General features: G+C 45.9%; 1 protein-coding gene across 3 annotated transcripts in view; it reads right to left on the reverse strand.

Moving 5' to 3' along the window:
* The window catches only part of ADORA2A (adenosine A2a receptor), a 30,454-nt gene extending 8,865 nt beyond the window's left edge, over positions 1-21,589 (reverse strand). Inside the window, exons 1-4 of one of the 3 annotated variants that reach the window (XM_075041659.1) lie at positions 21,521-21,589; positions 16,299-16,466; positions 6,093-6,316; positions 4,681-5,581 (exon numbers count right to left, since the gene is read on the reverse strand). In XM_075041659.1, the coding sequence (XP_074897760.1) occupies positions 4,681-5,030 (350 nt within the window). In that variant the 5' untranslated portion in view covers positions 5,031-5,581; positions 6,093-6,316; positions 16,299-16,466; positions 21,521-21,589. The remainder of the gene's footprint in view (positions 1-4,680; positions 5,582-6,092; positions 6,317-16,298; positions 16,467-21,520) is intronic. The other 2 variants (XM_075041658.1, XM_075041660.1) reach the window with 2 other exon arrangements.
* Between the last annotated feature and the right edge of the window lie 444 nt (positions 21,590-22,033).

Genomic DNA, 22,033 nt, shown 5'->3' on the forward strand with positions numbered 1-22,033 from the left:
AGAGTAACTTGGCTGAAGATGTGACACTTCTGAGGCCTTGGCCTAAGCTCTGTGTCACCAAGACAATGATTCCTGCACAAAGTGTGGTACCTCACCAGTCTGATTCATAAACTATCAAGCTGGGTGGAAGACAGAGCCGGTATAAGAACTACAGCATCCTCAGGTAGAAGTTAAAAATCTTTCCATGCATTGCATGATATGTAGCTGGCCTAACTCATCATCACAGCATCCAACCTGCTGCTTGTCTTCCAAACTCACCTCTGGTTGACAGCACTGCACATCTTGGCCAGATGGCTCTGCCATGCACAGAGCACATTTCAGCCACACAGCACCACACCAGAAAGCCCGTGCTCAGTGCTGGGGGCACTGGGCTTTGATCTGAATTCCAGCAGTGTTCAATGATTTTTAACAAATCACTGCAAAACACTGTTCACTGAACACATCCACTCAACAGCCCCCACCTCAGGCAGCTGCAGTCATAGGAGGCAAGACAAAAGGAGGATATTCTATCCCTATTACATGTATCTGGAAATGAGAAACACTGACAATCCCAGATCATCCAGGAAATCTTGTAGCAGAGCAAGAAATGAAACCCAGACCTTCTCATGCACCATCTAAACAACCCTTTCCCAGAACTCTCAGTCAAGAAACTTTCTCCCCTATTACCAGGTGCTAACTGATACTAGTGCTTGTCTATGCTACGGAGACAGGGTAGGTGGGATCCCACAGGTGGGCGCAGGGCTCTAAACAGCAGAGGCAATACAGGCACGATCAGCTTCCAGACTAAAACCTTGGTAACAGCAAGTTCCACTGCAGCCCATGAAGCCATAGACAACTGGCACTGCTTTCAAAGCCATGCCCATGCTTGTTCAAAGGAGGAAGTGAATTATCCTTCTTTCATATTAGGCTGAAACTGCCCATCATCTATTTGACACAAACATGAGCGCATGTAGGAAACGCTCGTCATAAAGTCAAAAGGTTTATGGTGAGCAGGGAAAGAAATAAGTCCGGATATGGCTCAAAGTGACATTAAATCCCTGATTCACCGATTCAGATGCTCATATATGAGCAGCTGAGAAAGCAACCCTAGAGAATTAAAGCAACTGCTGACACAGACTGTTCTCAGCACAAAGGCCCCTTCCACGTCCTATACTTTATTCAGGGTTTGTGTTCATCTCCCCTGTTCTTCCTGCCCCAGACTTTGAGAAGCTAGTTCTTCATGTCCAGCTCCCCTAGCCTCTGGCAGAAAAGCATCCCAACGCAACCTCAGAGCTGCAGTTTCAATCACCTCTACATGGGATAAATTTGTCCCAATGTTCCAGAGATCAGGGAGCTGCACCTTAGTAAAGCTTTCCCAGAGAAGCATCCCAGTAGCTCAGGCAGTCATCTCCAAAGCAACTTTCATCAGAAAAGGTCTGCACTTCAGCAAGTTACTGTAGTTGGCACTGTTTGACCTGCGTAAGTATTTTTGCCACAGGTGAATACCTGAATTCAGCACACAGAGCAAGCAGTAACCTGAGAAAACTTTTCCGTTTGGCTGCAGGAAGAAAAATTTCTCCTCTCTTTCCAGTGCATCAAAGCTACCTGCCCTTCACCATGGGAGTATCTTTACCACAAATGCCTGCACAAGAACACGTGGCTGGGCACCATGCCTGCGGAGCATTTGCTGGCACCAAAGAGCCTGGAAAGCAGCAATTGTTCTTGGCCCGTGACTTCATCCTGGAGCTCAGACTCCCAGTGAGTTTTGTTTAGAACACCCAGGGGGTTTGTATCAGCGAGCGTAAGTTTTCAGGTACCTGCGATGTTAGAGACACAGTTTGGATTTTATCCTAGACCAAGCAATGGCTCCGACTCACTTCCTTAGGAGTGTTTTATTGCCACTTGCAGAGTGTTACATTTGTATAAAACCTGGCAGAATTCAGCAAAGTGTTTGAGAACTTTTGGAAAGTTTATCAAATTCTACACAGTATTTTAATAATTTGAAAGGTAGAACCCATAAGATGTTCACAAATTAGTTTTAATGTATTTTTAGATTTTACCTATAGATGTCCTTCCTCACTGCAATTTTTGGGGGGAGGGTCTTTTATCCACAGAAAGATCATTCCAAAGATAACTCTGATTATGTACTGAGGTGTCCAAAACCAAGCAGTATCAGAAATCCCGCTCTTCTGCCTCCTTAATACTGACAGTTTATTTGTGTGGGAACACACATCCACATATGTATCCACTGAGACATGTGGTTACCTTCCTTAGGACAAATCAGACATGAAACAGTTAAAAAGAAAAAGAAGAAGAAAAAATAGGTTTGGCCCTTTTCAGTTTTGCTAGAGTGAAGGAAGTCTGATTTCTTTTTTTAAGAGCATTCATCTAATGAATATTAGGAATGCCTGGTGTTACCTTTCTTGTCCTCTGAGGAGGAGAGAAGAGGCTTTCCCAGGCATTAAAGCATGGGGTAAAAACATTGCGTCTTTAGTGGCAGAACTTTCCTTCCACTGGTTTGACACGTTTTTGAGACAACCAGATATTAGAAAAAGAAAAAAACAAGGATGTGAGCGGTCTGAATCATACCACATTTCCCTCTTCAGCTAATCAGCTTTCACTTTCTCAGCATGTCTGAGGCTATAAATCTAATGCTTATTCATCCATAAATTCTTAAGGGGAAACACAATTGACAAGTTCTTCGCTCCTACTGTAAAAGGACAAACCAGCAGAGGACAAGGAGGGGGAGGAACCCATGGATCTACCTGTGGGTTTCTGCATCCAATCAACTCCACTGGTCTGGGGTGGAAGAAGGTGTGCTCTGTTTTTTCAAAAACAAAATAGCGAAACTGGTACCGTGCCCAGCACTGATGAAGTCTGATTTTTCTAAAAGACTCTTTACCTTGGCTATTCCAGGAAATTAAATTTTCAAGACAATATAGTTATAGTGATACCCCCCAAAATGGGCAGAAATCCAGATTTTTAAAATCCTTTTCCTGGCAAGTCATCCTCTAGCAAGAAGAGCACTTAAACTGTCAGCAAAAGTCTTCAGAGTTAGCTCATGAGAGATGAATTAAAGACATCAGCCCTTCTCAAAATCATCTCAGAGGCAAGCTCCTGAGGGCTACTCTACAGATGTTTCTTTACCATTTATCCTTATTTTGGTTTATAAACTGAAACCATCTCTATGTAGAACTGTGGAAAAGCAGAGACAGTCCGATTTATAGGTAACTAATATCAATAGAGTTTCTCTGCAATGGAATGCATTGTCACACAGTTATTCCTTACAACTACATCAAAAGGAGAGGGTGTAACAGGTATGACTATAGGTTTGGAAACCAACAATTAACAGTAATGTTACAACAGCACAAGGTTGCTGAGGCAAGGCTTCAGGAAAGACTGTGCTGCACTGGTCCACATGAAAAGGTAACCTCCGCAGCTCTAGGGAAAATAATGCTTTCTATTTTTTAATGGGAGGTTTGTGTTAATTGACATAAGTGCTGGATGACCAAAGTATTCACAAGAGACAAAACTAAATTGCACAGGTCACCACAAGTGATTTTAGCTCAACAGGAGTGAGGATGTCCAAATACTCAAACTTGAGAGCACAACAATCAGAAATGTGTTCCATTTTTGCAGCCACATTTGTTGTTCAGGATAGGAAGCAAGTCTCTCCATTCCTGAGAGTATGCTGCATTCTCCTAAGGACAAGGTGGGAAGGAAGGAGACTCCTACACTTTGTCTGCACTGGCCTCTCCCAGGGATTCCTCTACATCTTTTGAGCTTACTGAATGACTCGGAAGCATTGTCACACAGCATTCAAACCCAGCCCACAAAACGCAATGCTGCTTCACGCCCACGGTCAGATATATCCCGTCACAACAACGTGCTTCTGGAAAACTGAACTGAGTGGCAGCCCCTGCGCGCGTGGCAAAACTTCCCCTTGTCTCACACCAGCCTCCCTGGTTGCACACAAAGTAGCAGCTAGTCATATTCAGCTTTCAAGCTCTAATACTGAAACATCCTTTTCTTCCTTTAAACTCCAGAGTAGAGACCACAGAATAACCATCTTCAGGTCTGGGTCGGGACAAGCCTCTGCCTTGATCTAATACATGCTTTGCTTCCAGAGGCAGTGCCTAAACTAGTCCAAATCTTTGTAAGGCCCATTTCTTCATAGCCTGCTGCTTCTCCTCCCTTCACATTTAATGGACCCCCAAGATAAAACCCCCATCCACAACCCTGCTGCTACAGCTGCAAGCAGAGTCCCCCACTCTCCCCATGGGGAAGGAGACAAGTTGCCCTCACTCCCTTTCTGCCCTCCACTATGTATTGCTTTAGCTCCACTTTCCCACAGTGATCCTTCTGGTGCTGTTGGCGGCAGCTCAGGGCACAGGTTATTGATGTTACCGCACAATCCTGTCTAAATATGGAACAGGAGCTCCCAGGCAGTGCCGTTGTGATGCCATGGGCATACACCGTATGAGGACAGAGAAGAACTGGAAAAAGAAGGAACCAGAAAATCCAGCAGCCAAGGCAAGCCTTCAAGATCTAGAAAAGTTTTTTTCAAACTAGAAGATAAAAAGCGCTGATCCTCATTTAACTTTTCCTTCCTCAGTTCATCTCCAGATCTGTTGTTTTTACTGATATTCATCCCTCACCACCCTAGCTCCCCTCTGTCCCCCCACCCCAACCCGTGCTTACCTGAGGGGTATGCGGATCGCAATGATTCTGTCGATGGCAATAGCAAGGAGGCTGAAGATTGAACTCTGAGTCAAGACCAGGACGAAGCAGGCGATGAAAAGGCAGCCGTAGAAGAAGGCACAGAAGCCAGTGCTGATGGTGATGGCAAAGGGGATTGCCAGCACGCCCACGGCAATGTCAGCAGCAGCCAGGGACACCACAAAATAGTTGGTGACGTTCTGCAAGTTGCTATTCAGATAGACTGCCCAGCAGACCAGGATGTTCCCGAGGATGGCCAGCACTGCAATGACCAGTTCCAGGATGATGTAAGCTATGTCTGAGAGGAAGTCTTCTTTCCCATGTACTAGCATGGTGAGAACAACCAGGCCAATGTGAGAACGTGCCAGAAAAGCTCAGCGTTCATATCTGCAGAGCACTGAACAGCCAAGACACCTCAAAGCTGTCCGGGGTCTGAAGAGCACTCAGCTGCCAGCCGGTGAAGGTTGCTCACACGCACCCTTTTTTCCCCATAGCTGTTCAAGATCTTTACAGTAGCAGGTGTCAAGAAAAAAAACCCAAAAAACAGGGCTTGCCAACTCCAGCAAAGTGGATTAACCAGATGCAGAATAATTCAAACTCCAGCAGACAAATGGACAGGAGAATATCTCACGTAGGCATACACTCCGCCCCAGGCCACAAAGTCCAGCAGGCAACACAACACAGAAAGTGTATTGTATGGCAGCGTCACATCGGCTATGACTTTTTGTTTCCTGTTGACAATCGCACTGCTAGTCATGGCTTCCTGTCATGTACATACCTACTAGCAACATCCTCCAGTTCTCTTTTTCACCTTTTCCCACTAGGACTTGGGAAATATCCTCTTCAGCTGAAGCAAGCATTCAACTTCTTCACTTGTAGTTTCCTTTAAGAAAAAAAAAAAAACAAAAAAAAACCAAAAAAACACCAACCACATACACTAAGTAATCAGCTCTACGGAGGAGATGGAAAAAGCAAAATCTCATTAAAGTGGCACATTAAATTGATAACGGATATTAAACAGACCTAGAAGAATACATCATTGGCAAAAATCTCACATTTTGTCTATCCTGAAAGCTGCAGGGCCAAATCCAAGGTTCAGGAAGGCAGTATTTCACAGTGGTGATGAGAAACAAGGGATGTTTTGTTTTCGAGGCTACCAACTGAGCTGGCACTTTAGCAGCTGCTCAATAGTCTGCCCTGAAACACGAGAGCCCACTAATTACGCCTTGGCAAGTGCTGTGGCTGCACAGAGGAAAGGTGGAGGAGCCTTTTTACATACACCTGTCTCCCTCTGATCACAAACACAAGACTTGAGCCATCACGTGCTGCCCACCCCCGTGTACTTTGCCGCAAAAAAGTGCTGCACCAATACCCTGCTCTGCAATGACACGAACCTTCTTTGGTAAGGGGGTTATGTTGCTGGCATGTATGGTCACCACTCTGTTGCCATACCCAGTCTTTCCTTCAAGTGCACAGAATCTGGAATGTGATCAGCAGCAGGGAGAATAGTTCGAGGTATGTCAGACAGTGACATCTTTGAGGACTTTTCCGTTGAGTATGCACATTCTCTGCAAGGGTCTCTGCAATGCCATCATTTTTGTTCACGTAAATCTTTATCCTACAAGCAAACCATTTATTCATTATACCTGCATTGTCCATAGCGTTTGTTGCATCCACAGATTCAGCTCAGCATAATTTTTCAACTACAATCAGCCAGAAACACATTGACCAAGATACACCTCTCCCAGAAACACACACATAGGCACAATGCCAACGTCATCTCTCAAGCACACACTCATGTTCCTGCAGGATCGTGCACACAAATCTGGGACTAAAGTTGGTGCCATTTGCAAGGAAACATAGTCCCTACAGCTGCCATTTCATATGAACAGATACACATCATCTATATGCTTGCATGCCTCACTCACACACTAATCTTGCAGGTCACCTCGTACCTCTGCTTTCAGATACAGGCATTTCACCACAGTTGCAGCTAAAAATATAGCAATGGAGAATACAGTTCCCTAAGCTTTGTGCCACAGTCAAGAGAGAATTGTTTGCTGTCCTACCCTGTCACTTCTAGAGTGGGTTTTCAACCTTATTTAGCAAGCTTTAGCAGTAATATTTTCTCATTAATTTAAGAAAATGGCTACTTGAAACATCAGAGGGCTGGGGGAGAGAGAGACACAGCACTAACTGATAAATCACTTGAGCTCAGTTTCAGATGCAACATGAGCCCCCCAAACAAAATATTTTGGGGACCCCATCCACAGGTGATCTGGTGTAGTCTAACCCAGCAAGGTTTCATGCCTTCACAGTTCACTCTGTTTTCAAGTCAGAAACCTAATTTCTCAGGATAAAATAAAAGGGTAAAGACAGTGATAATAAAAGAAAATACAATTAACTTGTGATTCACATCTGATCTCAGGAATATAATCTAATTTTAGACCTTTCATTGATTTAGAGCTCTATTGCTAATGCTGCATTTGAAAGGAAAGTGAATGATTCTTAGTGGTTTGGATGTGCTTCAAAAATCTAGCTTTCTCTCCACCTTCAGCAATCTTGTTTATGTGTTTTGTTTGGTTTGTGTGGAAGAAATCAACCAAAGAGATTAGTTTGTGAACTAGCTATTAAGAGGAAGATAAAGATCATCCATTTAATCTTTTCTGAAGAACTAAAAACCCCAAGAAGTTTCTCTATTGTCTATCTTCTTTTAGCAAAAACTCCAGTTTTCCACTGACCTCCTAAAGATTGCTTCTGCTTTCTTGTATTTCAGGGATGTCAGTGACATGGTCCTACATCACTCTGCTAGCATCTCATTGTCCATTACAAATCCTAACAGGTTTGTTTCAAAGCAGTGATACTGAAAACTAACTCCCTCACCCCAGCCTGACTTCCAGGGAAGGCGATTAGAATTAATATAAGATAGAAATAAAGAAAATCTGGAAGGAGAGAAAACAGAAAGGGCAAGATGAAAAATAAGCAATGCTTTGGGGGGGGGGGGCAAGAAAGGGGAAAAAAAGACAGGAAAAAGTTGGTAGGAGGAAAAAAAAAAACAAGAAACAAGGGAAGCAGCAGGCAAAACAGGCCCCTAAGAGAAAGACAGTGTGTGTGCCTGTCAGAGGTACGACACACAGCTGCGCCTGAAGGCTCTGAAGGAGCGCAAGCTCCCGTGTCCCTTCGCATCACGGCAGCAGAGACGGTGACGGGGTAATACTCCGGCAATGAGGCAGGGAGCGTACACCTCTCTGCTTCCTAACACGCTCACATGTTTCCACGCAGGTCAAGCTCATAACCAAACTCCCATGTCAGGACAAGTTTAGAAAAATTTAACAAATGGCTGTGACATACCTGGACCAAAACTATGGCTACGTAAAATAAAACCACCATAAACACCCCACAAGCTACTCTGAGATGAAGTCAAAGACTGAAGAAACCGCTTTTTGAAAGGAGCCAGCCTGAGAACTGGACACATTAATCCTGATGCTGAGAGGATTTACTTAAAGTCCTGCTATGTTGCTCTTGCACCTCATATTCATACCACGCACACCTCAGTGAAGAGGATCAAAGTGAAATTAATGGGATATTTTTCACCTTTTCAGAGCTTCCTTTAGTAGGATTATGAATCCACATTAATCCCAGATGCATTTTGTTTAACCTGACTCTTTTCAATGGCTCATCTCAAACTCGCTTTCCAATAGGACATGGAGGGAAGTAACAAACCTACACTGCGGAGGTCCCACACGTACTAATAGCTCAGCACAAAGACAAAGCTGAATTGCCTACAGCTCTGCATGTATCCTGAAAAAGCACAATGCTGAATCTGAAGTTTAATGACCACATCACATACTGTTTTCTGACACAACAGAGCTTTTAACCTTCTACTTCAACTGTTTGTTTCACGGTCTGATGTTAAATTTGAATTTTTTATCTCTGTTTTTTTTTATTCCCTTGCTTCCCAGTCCCCTTCACAAACAGTGGCCTGGTTCTTCAACCTCAGCCCTAGCCATTTATTCCGAAGCAATCTGTGAGATGTTATGTCCAGCAGAGGACAACATGTCCTTCCACCCTCTGCTCTCAGATGGACCAGAAAACACTTGGGAGAGTTCTGCAAAGCCAGCACATCTCAGAAGAGAAATGACCAGAGCTGAGCAGGTGTCTCGGCCACAACGAAACATTTTGCGTCTGCTTCAGCGCCAGCGCTTCTGCAGTTGCCACTGACATTAGAAAAAGCAATTATTAGCCACACAACCCCAGCACATCAGAGGCCTCACCTGCTACTTACAGAAGGTGCCACAACCCGGGAGGTTCCCACGTTCAACCCAAACTCACCCATCTCGCCTCATTCATCTCTTGCAGTGTCAGCCTGCTACAGCTTTCACCCAACATAACAAGTCATTAATTGTACAAGTATTTGCAACTTGCTTTAAAACAAGAACAGGCTTAGTCTTTCTGCTCATATGACTAGAAATTTACTGCACAGGGACAAAATGAAATACAGACCACCTAGAGAAGGAGACATATATCCAGAGGCAATACAAAATTTATTACAGAATCATCTACTTCATGCAAGACCCAAAGGCTCAGCAACCAGGTCTGACAAGATAAAATTAATTAACAACCTGCTTTACTCACCTGCAAAGCATATATTTAACATCTCAGGCCCTTGAGGGATCAATATTGCAAGCTTCTTGAAACTTAAGAAAAATAACCTGTATCACACAACCTGCTGGACAGCTACAATTAGTATTTCTTCTTAAGCTCATGTTTTATTTTGTTAATTGGATTAATTCCTTCTTGATACCCTGGGCTATGTTCCAGCCTTTTCCTCATTATTAAATAAACCTTTTTTGCCACTCACAAACCTGTAAAGCTGTTGCTCTGTTCATTTTTAGTGACTTGGAACACTCTGTTCTCTCTCATATTTCAGCCCCAATGAAAAACTGCTCCTTGAAAATTCAATAAAGCATCTGAACAGCACGTTCCCATGAAGCAGTTCATCACTGGAGCCTAAGCAAGCTTTTGTTTGGCATCTCCAGTTGGCTTTGGACTAAGGTGTTGCCCCTTCTCTCTCCCGAGTGCCAAAAGCATCGAGGTGAGCCCTTGGCCACTGCTTGGTCCAAATCACCCGCCTCAAACAAATCACCCGCCCCAGTTTTGGATGCCCACACTCCGTCACACTGGTACATAGAAAACAAACCCTCTGCGTGCCAGGCTGACCTATATGACAACGTCTGTGACACTTCAGTTTGACAGCTACTCTCAGATATTAGCAAAATCTCCAGGGATCAGCAGCCCTCAGGGCACCCAGGACAGTGTATGGGCACATAGGTGACAGTCTGCAGCTTCCCCGGGCTCCAGAGAGGATTGCTTTCTCCTTTTCTGCTTTGGGACAGGGTAAGCAAGGCGGCAGGCAGCTCAGGAGGCCGTGGGGAAATCTTCATCAAGGCTCATTCCACAGATCACAATCTAGCATCTCCTTTTGACAACGCGACCCTTCCCAGGTACCAGCCCCTTACAGATTACCTAACTCCCTTAGGGAAAACGCTTGAATTCACACATGGCTGGAAGCAGAAAAATTGGTGCTGCTAAATCATGTTTCCTACTTTCCAAAGCCTGGAGGGGGAGATGCTTGTCAGTTTTTATCCTCTCTTTGAAATCCCTTCAGCTCAAAGAGAATCTCCCTATCTTTTAAATCAAAGACTCTAAGAAATCTTGTCTCTCCCCATTTCTTTAGAGGATCAAGTCACAATAAATGAGCCAATGTGCTCACAGGCAGTACACAAATTTGCAAAACACTCCAGCTGTAAAACATAATGAAAACAACTGTCCTTTAGGGGAGAATGATAGGGAAGGCAGCAGTAGCACTTTCCTGCGTTGCTAAATGGTTTCCTTTCTGAAGTTCGATATTTTATGAACACTTCAGGTAGAGCAGCTTCCCCATGTCCCTGACTGCTCACACGAAGCCAGTGTGCTTAGAGCTGTCAGAGAGCAGCCCCACTCCTGCCTCCTTTCTAAGGATGAAGAGATGTGGCTGAGTGGGGCAGGAAAAGAGAGGAGGAAGGAGGCATCACCCATCTGAAGATATTCAAAAAGCGAGTGGACAGGGTACTTCAGGACATGGTTTAGTGGGCATGGTTAATGGTTGGACTCGATGATCTTGAAGGTCTTTTCCAACCTAAATGATTCTATGATTCTATGATCTAAGACATACTTTTTCTGGTTCCCCTATTTGCTTTATTATTGGCTGCTGGCTAAATGATCTTTTAGGTCATCTGCTTACTGTAATAGGAGGAAATTAAATATTAATAATAGACTATTTCCCTCTAGACTGCTCTTTGTTAACAAAGAATACAAGTGAAACAAAGCAGGCAAAACTATCAGCACAACATGCTCTTGGTTTTCAGGTACCTGGAGCACTTGCAGTTTCCCTCAACCTTCCCTGGAATTACAGATGCCCAGTGCCCTGCACACCTGCCTGCAGGGACACTCATACAAGTGCAGAACATGGGGATGCCTGGAAATCCTTGTTCTATCAAGGGGCTCCAGATGGCAGTTTGACCCTTCCAGAGGATCATTTCGGACTTCATCCAAAACATCATCTGAGCCGCTGATGCTCTGACTGCAAAAAGTACAGGCCCAAGGATCTTCTGAAGCACTCCATTTGTCTCCATTTGGGGAGTGAAGTCTTCCTCCAGTGTAAACCCTACAGTGGGGTAACAAGGTTTCTGGATTGGCTTTGCAACTTCGCCAGAAACACTGAGTAAAATGAGGGCTTCAGCTTTGCTAAACTTGGTCTAATGTCCTCTTACAGGAAAGCAGCAGCCCGCTAAGACTTAAAACCTTCGCTCCATGCACTAGTGAAGGCTACAGAAATGGCTCTTCAGAGATCTGTACTGCCCCTGATCTTTGTCTTTCAGTTCAGAAATGGGGACAAGGGACAACATTTCTGCTTCACATTTCCATCTCTGCTGCAGTCCAGGCCAAAAAAGGAGGCTATACTCACAGCAAGAACAAGCATGGTGAATCTGGGTGTAAAGTCTTTATCAACTAGGGGATTACTAGAGAAATCCATACTGCTGCAGCAGTGACAGCAACAAAAAGCACAATAAAATCATGTCCTTGAAGCCTGTCCCATGTCTCTCTTCTCCTCCTGTTTATATGTCATATGAAAAATCACAAAACAAAAATGCCCCAAAAGTGAAACCCTACTGGACAACAAGAAAAGGTCATAACACAGATAGGCTGGCTAATAGGAATGGCTAATCCAAACCCAATATTTCAGCTTTGCCTCCTGCCCTCCAAGTGCTAGAAGTGGATTAATTTTTATTGCAGTAGCGGAAGAGAAGACTAGAACAGAATGCATTTGACTTTTTTTTTTCCCTAAGTGGATGTTATAAATGTTTAAAAGCAAGGAAAAAACCTCACAGTAATTATTCCCATTCTAATGGTCACAAAAAGCCAGGGAGGGCAAAACTGAGTAAGGCTGAATGACCAGCAGTTAAATAAGCCAGATCAAACAAACAAACAAACAAACAAAAGGGAAAAGGTTCCCCTGTGCTCACTAGAGTAAAGTCTCACTGAGCAGCAGGCATCGTGATATATTGCCAAAAGGCATAGAAACATGTTGTATTTTTGAGCAAACCATTTGTATCCAGGATTGGTGATGCTGATTTACCTACAGCGGCATTTCCAAAAATAAAACATAGAGCATTTGGATAAGCTTTCATAAGACAGACATGTAAAAAAGCGTAATTAAAACCATGTACCATGGCCCGAAACAAGTTACTACTGCCAATATCATCCACAACGTCTCTGAGGAGCTAGTTTTCCTTTCCTGTGTGAGGGAAGAACTCAAAAGCAAATTTTGCCTCCCCACAGCCCTACTAAAGCCAGCTGTGTTCATACATAAGGAACATTTCCTTCAAGAACAAAATAAGAGAAATGAGGAAACAGGATATCAAGAAGAGGTGACCCACTGAGGAATACAGGCAAGGGAGGAATTTGCTCTGAAAATATTTATCATATTGCTAATGCATCCATTCTGGTATATTTTAAAATAATGGAGTAACTTCTCTCCAGATGTGACTTCACCTCTCATTTCTGTATGAAGTTTCCAGACAGGCAGTTGAGAATTGGGTACATCTGTTCGTTTTCCTGCATTTTTATCCAGTTGTTCCCAAACCCTATTTGCCTTCCCTAACTACAGGTTTGCTCTCCACCAGGCCTTGCGATCCCTGCTCCCTCTCCTCTGAGCACCATCCTTCTGCAGCTTGCAAATAACATTTGCGTAAGGTCTGCCAGCGAAACAAAACCTCACTCTACTCCGGTGCAGAGAGTGCTGTTGTACCAGGTCAATGAACATCCCATCTTCTACAGTAAAAGGAATGTAACTCTCTCCAACTCTCTCCATGTAACTTAAAATGATTCCCCAGCTGTCCTTCCCTATCCTGATGCAGGCATTGTACAACTCGAACAGAGATGAGCAAATTCTACCTGCCTCTGAGCCAAAGCAAAGCTGTCTCACTGCATTAGCTCATCCATGCCTCATACGCTGACCCCTCTGAGCACGGCTTATTACCGAGGACTCACAACAAAGCTCCCATTACCACCCAAGTTGTTTGGCTCATACCCACCCACAGTATGAAAAGCAGTCAAGCCTCCATCGGGTTGCTAACACAGCTCATCACATCCTTCCTCCCCAACTTGCTCCCTTCTCTTATCACTTGAAGCAGTGACACAGCAGCAGCACTCAGCCCGACCTCCACAGAGCCTACCCGGCTGACACAGCAGCAGAGCCTGTCCAAACACCCCCAGAGCTCGCCCACCCTCTGCCCCCGCACAGCCCACCTCACCGACTGCCGTTTGCTCTATATAGGCTGTTCACTGCTGGCTCAATCACAGCGATTGACCATGTGCTCCTTGTACCTTGTAATACTGGATGATTTTCAGCCAACGCAAGAAACCCAATTTCTTCCCATGCCCCAGCGTTGTGTCCTGGCCCCTTGCACCCCTAGGCTGTGCACTGGTATTTTTACCCAACGTATTTCACCTTAGTTTGTCAAACCAGTGAAAAAGCATTTAGACAGAGTGACAAAGCTGGTGGTGTGTGTTCGTTCCAAAAGCGGGCAAAAGCCACAACAAGACATTTTCTGCCTCCTTAGCTTGTTTCCAGCAACTTTCCCTCTTCCATTTTTTAAGGTACTTACCCTGACTTGCTAATGCTTATTTGCTCCGTGTCATGCCTCATCATCCCGTTAGTGTTTCTGTCTCGGTCTCAAAGCTATTTAAGACATTTTTAGGACTCTGCCACCCTCTGTGGATAAGGAGGAATTGATGCTGTGATGATGTCTGAAGGCCACATGCCCTTACTTTGTCCCTCCCTCTTCTCTTTGCTATGACTTGCACCATACTTCTGTCACTCTTGCAAAGTGACTTGCATTTTCACTATCACAGTCAGCCATGCTAATGCAAGCCTTTCTAGAGGTACTCAAAGTGACTTTTTTTCTTTTTTTCCAAGTCCTCGATTATAATCCGATTTATTAAGAACTCTCCAGTGTCACTGCTTACTGATCCCAAAGTCTCAGTGTTTAGCTGGTGCTCTGAGGACTCTAACGAAGTCCTTCCTTCACTTCCTAAGTCCTTGTGCTGTGGTAAAGCACATCCGCTTGCAAGTAACAGCCTGCTACCTCTGCCCGCTTCCTCCTCCGACTGCTCAGGCCAGAGATGCTGAGGTTCTGGAGCGGAGAAAGCACGTAACTTTGAAAATGTTGAATTTTCTGGTGAAAATGACGTTTCTAGTCATCAGTTTCTCTCCTTCTACATCAAACTATTGCACTGGAGAACCAGTAGCCATTCATAAATCACTTTAGAAAACGTTTTACCAGACTTGCTAGCTGTTTATGAGTTAGTGTGCTTGTCTACAGGAGGCAGAAAGGCAAGGAGAGCAGCAGCAAGTACCCCACTGCAACAGAGACACCTCTGCCACGCTTGGGAAGCAGCCCTTTTCTCCCATGAAAACTTAAGATATTTTACAGTTTCTGCACAATACAAGATCATAAAAAGCTCCAGCTGTAAAGAAGCCCGCAACCATTTCTCAAATGCATGACAACCACGATCCTCACACCTTGCTGAACAAGGATAAACCAAAAAGATTCCCAAGGCAAATTCATTAGGGACTGTGGCATTTGACTCCAAACACAAAAGATATCAGCCAAACAGAGATGGGTCCCAAGAGGTACCCAGAATAGACATCCCCAAGACTTTAGGATAGTTTCTCCCAAGTGGACTGTGTCCATCTCTTGCCTGCTGGAATCATACAGCTAGGCTGTACTGTGGCTACATGGAGGAAAAGGAAGATTTCCCTTTAGGAACTGGGTAGGAGGGACAAAAAAACCTGTCAATGAATCCTCTTTCCAGTCTTCAGCCCATGAATACAGCTTCTTACCTTTCTATATTCTGCAAGAGCTGACACCAGACAGTTGTACCAGAGAAAAAGAATCACGTAACTACATCGAACCCACCAGAATCCTCTATGTCTACCCATGTTATACCCCTAAATGAATCGTAATGGTCAAGCAGAGTTCGGATCAGCATTTAGCAAGACACAGGATGACAGAAACCTAAAGATTAAGGTTTTTTGAGGTGTTTGACAAAACTAGGCACCCCAGTTTTAAAAAGGTCCAGCTAAAGAGGCCTCATTTCTGGGAGGGAAGCACTTTTTGGAATCAGGGTATTTTAAGGAATCACTGACTAGGTAGCCATTAGCACAGGTCATTTTTTGCCAAAAATCCAGGCTGCAGAACACTTAAGAAACTTTTTAAAATTCAATGTGCTTCCCCGCACATGCTCCAGGAACTGTAATGGTGCCAGCCCAAGTCAGTCTGATGTTATTTTCCATCGTCCCATTGAACCTGGGCACTGATCTGTGGATCGGACGTATGTGGAAACTGTAATTATTCAAATCAATTTCAAATCACGTGCCTCTCTTCTGAAGATTGTATTAAAGAGCCACATACCTCTTAGCTGTCTTTTATCCTGAGAAATGTTTCCTATGGAAAATCCCAGTCTGTGCCCAAGTATATGGATCTCATACTGAAACCAAAGTTGTTATCACCACAGAATATAATATTTAAGAGCCTACTTCCCTTAACTCCTGAACCTCCACAACTGACTCATACCAGGATCTGACAATCCTATTCTGGGGAAACCTCAATAACCAAAATGATAGGCCAGTTTGTAGAGGACTTTCCCAGTACAAGAACAGTGATGCGGGTGACAGGCCAACATTACAGAACAGGCAAAGAGGACAGAAACACTTATGCTCCCCTAGTAAGAAAAAAAAAAAAAAAGAAAGGGGGAGGGGGAAGGGAGACAAGAGGTGAGAGGAGAACACAACAACAGTCTAAACCCAAAACAAAATAGCTCCAAAGAAGCAAAACCAGGAGAAAAATGGGAGAGACTCTGCGGTCTGAATACTAACTGAGGAAAGAAACTTCCAACAGGGAAAATAGTGCAAACCTCACCACTCCCAAAGGGATGCATTAGAAGAGCAGAATGAGACTAAATTACACTTCCCTCTGTTCAACAGCATTACTCACTCAAATGGATGAGGGACTCTGCCCGGGGAGATACGCAGACGTGACCCCCAGCTGACGCTGGCTCTGGTTCAGCTGAGCTTCGAATGGTTCCACCAGCGAACAATCCCTCTCCTGCCCTCCTCGAAGAGCTGCCGAACAAGGAGCCACAACTGCTGCTGTGAGCGTCACCTGGGATAAACACAGGGGACAAGGAGACAGAGAATGCTGTATCTCAGCTAGCCAGCAGATAAAATAGCCCCAATCTGCAAGTACTAGAGGCCTCCTGAGTATGCCTGAGTGCCTTCCACCCTGGATTTGAATGCAATCACAAATGCTAATCAACACACAGACAGGAGCCCAGCATGTCATTTGTCACGTCTCCAAAGCTTCAGGAAAACTCCCCTTTCCTCTCCTTGTATCAGAGAGGGACAGGAAGATTCCCTCATCCTCTGTATGCCTTTCCCTCCCCCTGTCCCTGGCTCAAACCATCCCTGCAAGAAGTTTCACTCCCTGCTAACTTCTCCATTGTCTCAGATGCATTGTTTGCAAATGTTCCCTAAAAATGCTATGTAAAGTATTCTTTACTCCTGTTTCAGGTCTTTCCACATCCCTACGTAACACCTGGACTTTATCTTGTTACCTGTCAGACAGTGATAAACCTACTGCATGCAACCCCTGACTTATCATCTAAGATAAATACAATCTGTCTTGTAGCTGTCATTTCTTTTCAAACCCTGCCTTCCACTGCTGCATTTGTAGTTGTAACAAATTACTTATTTGGGCTTAAAATGTGTAACTTTTCAAAAAACAAAAATCAAAAAAACATCAGCAAGAGCCCTAAATCATACATAAAATTTCAAGATTTACTGCTGCTCTCTGGGCAAGGAGGCTCCTTGTGTATCTTCTACAATGGCATCTGCATATACTTTACATAATATACATAGTATTTTATGCTACTTGGTAATTTTTAATAATCAACCAACAGGACCAGTGATGAAAAGCTACCTTTCTCCAGAACAAGTCATAAACTAAACTGATATGGTTTGAGTTAGTTGCTTCAGTATAAGTGAATAGCAGGGTCTAAAGTACTCTAAGCTATCGCCTGAGCCTCTGCTGTCACTTTAGAAAGGCACGCGCCTCGCTCTGGTCCTATCCTATTCTCTGCCAGCCCCATTGGGATGTCTCACATAGCACCAGAAGTCTGTTTATAGCACCCATATCAAGCCCTAGGCGTCCTGAAGAGGAAGGGACAAAGCTCGCGCTCAAACACATACGGCAGCACTGTTAACACTTTTGCCTAACAGCAGCGATCGCCCTGACCACGTAAGTTTTACAGAAGCCATCGTGTTGCATTTGGCTTTTCTCTGAACTCTCCTAAGCACTTAGTGGCTCTCAGCTCTTTTCACAACCTCACCGCTGTGTGTTTATCCAAACAACTTGATTCTAACTTTGCAACTGCATCACCACGCGGAGCTGTAGTGCAACCTACCTACCCCATCCCTCCCACGCTGCTGAGGATCTCCAGCTGTAGCAGGCACAAGGTAGCCAGGTTTCACGTGATTTGCGCCTTACTGAACACAAGCTGAGGAGTGAAAGAGATCACACCTTTATTCACTCACATTTACCAAATACCTGCATTTGCCCAAGCACTTCAAAATACTCTTTGCTGATCCTCTGTGAGTTGCCCACCGTGCTCAGGATGAGCCACGAGTTACAGCAAAGGAGGTTGAAGCTGGACATCAGGGCGTCTCCTGCACGCCAGAAAAGTAAGGAGTCTCCACCGCAGGTTTTTAGGAGCAGGGTGGAGAAATAGCTGTCATGAATGGCAAAAGCATAGCTGATCCTGCCTTTGGGCAGAGGCATGGATTAGATGACCTCGAAGTACCTCCTGAGGATATTTTCCATAATTGAGAGCTGTATATGCCATCTGTCCATTCTGATCTACAGAGATTTACTTCAGAAAAAAAAAGTGCAATACAACCAATAATTATTCCTGACACAGAGGCAACCCTTGCGAGGGGAGAGGCATCTTCCGATTCTAGAGAGGAAACTGAAGCCTTCAGAGGTTAAACCACCTTCTGCGTATATGCCCAGATCCTCTTGACCTCCCAAGGCAGATTGCTGCCGGTTCTTTACGCCTAACAGACCAACCCTCAGTATTCAGCTACACGAGAATCTCATTAGGCAGGCAACTTTCTCTGCCTTTTTAAAATGAGCAGAGAGGCAAGGAACAGGTGCCATTGTGTTCAAGTAGCTTCACCAAGGCTGTTCAGGTGCACTGATGCAAAACCTGAAGGTGAGCCGTGAGGCAACCAAGCCTTCTGGTCCTAAATACCAGACCCCGATAAAAGGGAGTAGCTCTCCATTGACTTGTGAGAATCCTCCCTGATTCCTTGACACACAGCTCAAGATCTTTTAGATTTTGGCTTAGAGTCCAACAAAAAAGAAAGCTTTAATAGCCCATCTCCATTTTCAGATGGAAAACACACAATAGGGAAGGACCTAGAGAGTTATTCGCCATCCAGATCAGATGGAGAGAATGAACAAGAAGAGCTGAAATCTGTTCAAGCTGAAGACAAGGACAAACTTTACAGGGCACCAAGAGAGATGCTGATACCAGCCTTTGGGTAGAAAACACCTCGCTTGCAGCTGGGCAGAACTCTTAAGAGAGAGTTTAGCCACGCTACACCTTGTCCTACCTCACGTGTAAAACGTGGGCGGAAATGTCAAACCAAAGCGAAGAGCTGAAGCATAGTGACAATAAGTGTTGTGGTGGAAAATCCGTGAAGCCTTAAACATCCTGTATAGACGACAAATCATACAGCCATCAGTCACTGGGGCAGACGGGAAGTGGTAAAGGGGGAGGTTTTCCCTCCACACCAGAGGGAAAAGCTGCCAGGCTCGAGATCGAAGGGGATGTACTCGGCTGGCCGGCCCGGACCCTTCAGAGAGACACAGCTGAAGGAAGAGGGAAGATTCAAACCAGTCCCTCCAAACCTCCTGCTGGACTGAGCTTTTCCCAGTAGTTCTTGAGAGGGATTAACCACATGGCTCTACATAAAATCCATTATTGAAGATTAAACAAAAAAGATGAATAGCTTTCAGAAGTTGATTACATCCAAACACAATAGTGCCAGCAGCCCTTATGGAAACATCCTATTAAAATACCAGCAAAAATAGAAATGCAAACATGGGAGACCTGGCAGGAGGCTTCTCAGCTCAGATCTCTAGTGCCTTTTGCACCCACTGACAGAAGGACAGAGGCTAAAAACATCATTACTGGGCTCACATCCCCTGACCCGGCACAGGATGATGCTGATTCTATTTTTTATGTACAAAAATACATATGGAAAGAGAGACAGATTACGTGCATGTGTAAATTACAAACTCATCACCTGAACAGCACTAAAAAGGAGACCTGCTTGCCTTCCTTTTTTTTTTTTTTCCCCCCACCCTGGAATAGGTCTTTTTTATTTTATATACACACATACATGTTTGCAGTTTGTACCCATGTGTTTTCTCTACAAATTCAGAGACTCGTAGCTTTCCTGGTTAATTCAGAATTTAATCCATTTGCCACATTAGGCAGGATTTCATTTTCATAGTATTTTTGTAATATGTGATTACATTTATATTGACTTTTTTATTGAGATTCGAACTAAGGTATTTCTTCCACAGATCTAATTCAATTGAAATATTTCTCACATCCCCATTGGTCACTTTATCTAATCTTTTGGTACTTCACTTGGGCAATATGCTCTGGGGGATGTCTCTCTAACAGCAAGAGCTGGCTGTGTTTTCTTTCATTCTGTTAGTTTCTCTCATGCAGGAGAATGAATTTATCAATTACTACAGTTCTTGAGTTACACAGGTCTAGGACTTACGAGCCTGATAAGAAATCTGAAAACAAATACATCCAAAGATCGAGTTATCTAAGAGTTGACCATCTGCTTCGGAAAATAATTTTAAGTAGTTATGGCAATTCTATTAACTGCTATTTACTAAGTGAGTCATGTTGTTCTCTTTAAGTTAACCCTTCCTGTCTCCTCTGTGGGCCCTCTGCCCACAGCAGTTTTGAAGAGGGTGCTTGACCACCTTCACTACTTCCAAGCTACAGCAAAGCCCACGATACCTCTGCACTCCAAACCCAGCCCAAGCTCATACAGCGCCAGGACACAGAAGAGCATTAAAGCAACCGTGGTGCTTCTGGGCGACTCCTGGACCGTGCAAGGAAAATCTCGTCCCAGGAGCATCCCCTACGAGGGCACCGCACGTACACAGCAGGAACGCACCTGCTGCCTCGTGCACCTTTCCAGGATGGGCTGCCTGCCCCTCCGCGAGGGCACGTCACCCTTGGCAGGGCCCCGGAGCCCTGTCCATCAGGGCAGAAAGCCTTCTCGCCCACGAGACAACCTTGCAGCCCGTTGCCCTTTTTCTTCATTTGCCCTCTCCTCCCAGCACAGAGACACCAGGCCCCTCTGGGACTGGCAGCTCCACTAACGCACTCGCTGGGTACCAAGGTTTAGAGAGCTCCCAGGCACAGCAGAAGGGACACCGCTGAAAAACAGTTTCAGGCGCTTGGCACAGATGAGGCAGGGCGAGGGCTTTCAGGGACAAGGAACGGGGTAAGACCACACAGGTTTAATGCCGTCTATTCGCTCCCAGCCCTTTTTCCCTTAGCGCGACTGCGAAGCGCGTAGAAATCTCCTTTGTTAAACACTTCGGAGAAGTTTACAGGATGCAGGGTGCTCCTGTGGAATCGCTATTTTATCATCGAGCGCAAGCACAGATATCAGCCGGAGGGCTGGGGCAAAGTCCAGCACTTGATGTTTGAAGGAAGATCCGTGGAGCAAACATCTCGGAGCGCGGGGGTGTGTCGGCGGCCTGACAGTTGGGAATCAGCACCGGCGTGAAGAACGCCGGCTCCGCGGTGGCCAAACCCATCCGAGCCGGGGCAGGGGAAAAACGGTGGCAAAGAAAAATCGCCTCCGTCTTGGGGGCCGGGGGGGTGAGGCAGCACGGGCGGCCGCTTTGAAAACTGGCGGCAGAAGCGGGAGCGGGGACCGTGGCGAAGGACGCGAGGGAAGTCGAGCTGCCCCCGCAGCGGCTCCCACCACCGGAGCCGGCCGGGCTCGGGCTACAACCGGCGGGACGCCGCGGGGGTGGGTGTCCCCGCTCCTCCCCGAGAGCTGCCCCCCCTCACCCCGCGGAAGCCCGGCCGCGCCGACATCGGCATCACCCACCTTTGCCCTCGGGGCTCCGGCTCCCCCGCTCCGCTCCGCTCCTCTCCGCTCCTCTCCGGACCGCGCCCGGGAGGCGTGTGGCGGTGCCGGCCCCCGCCGGGCGCTGCCCCCCCCCGCTCCCGCCCCGCGGCGCCCTCCGCCGCAGGACGCGGGCAGCCCGGCGGCACCGGCTCCCCCTGGAGGGCGGCGAGGGCGGCGCCGGGGCGGCAGCGGCGGACGACGCCGGCCCCCCGCGGCCTTCCCACCGCCCCGCCACGGCCTCCCGGCCTCGGCGGGAAAGGAGGCGGCGAAGCCCGCCGAGGTGGAGCTGAGCGGCGGGCGGAGGAGCCGGTGCCCGGGTTTACCTGTCGGCCGGCGGTAACCGGGCACCGGGGAACGGGGACGGGGGCGGACCGACAAGGACGGCCGGCAGCAGCACGTCGCGAAGAGGGTGAAGGAGAGAGTGCCACTTACTTCAAGGAGTCCGGCTGCCGTCCTGAGGGACCTGCAAGCGACAGAAACGGGGGGGATGTT

This window comes from Buteo buteo, chromosome 11, assembly GCF_964188355.1.
Source record: "Buteo buteo chromosome 11, bButBut1.hap1.1, whole genome shotgun sequence".
NCBI classification, from domain to species: domain Eukaryota; kingdom Metazoa; phylum Chordata; class Aves; order Accipitriformes; family Accipitridae; genus Buteo; species Buteo buteo.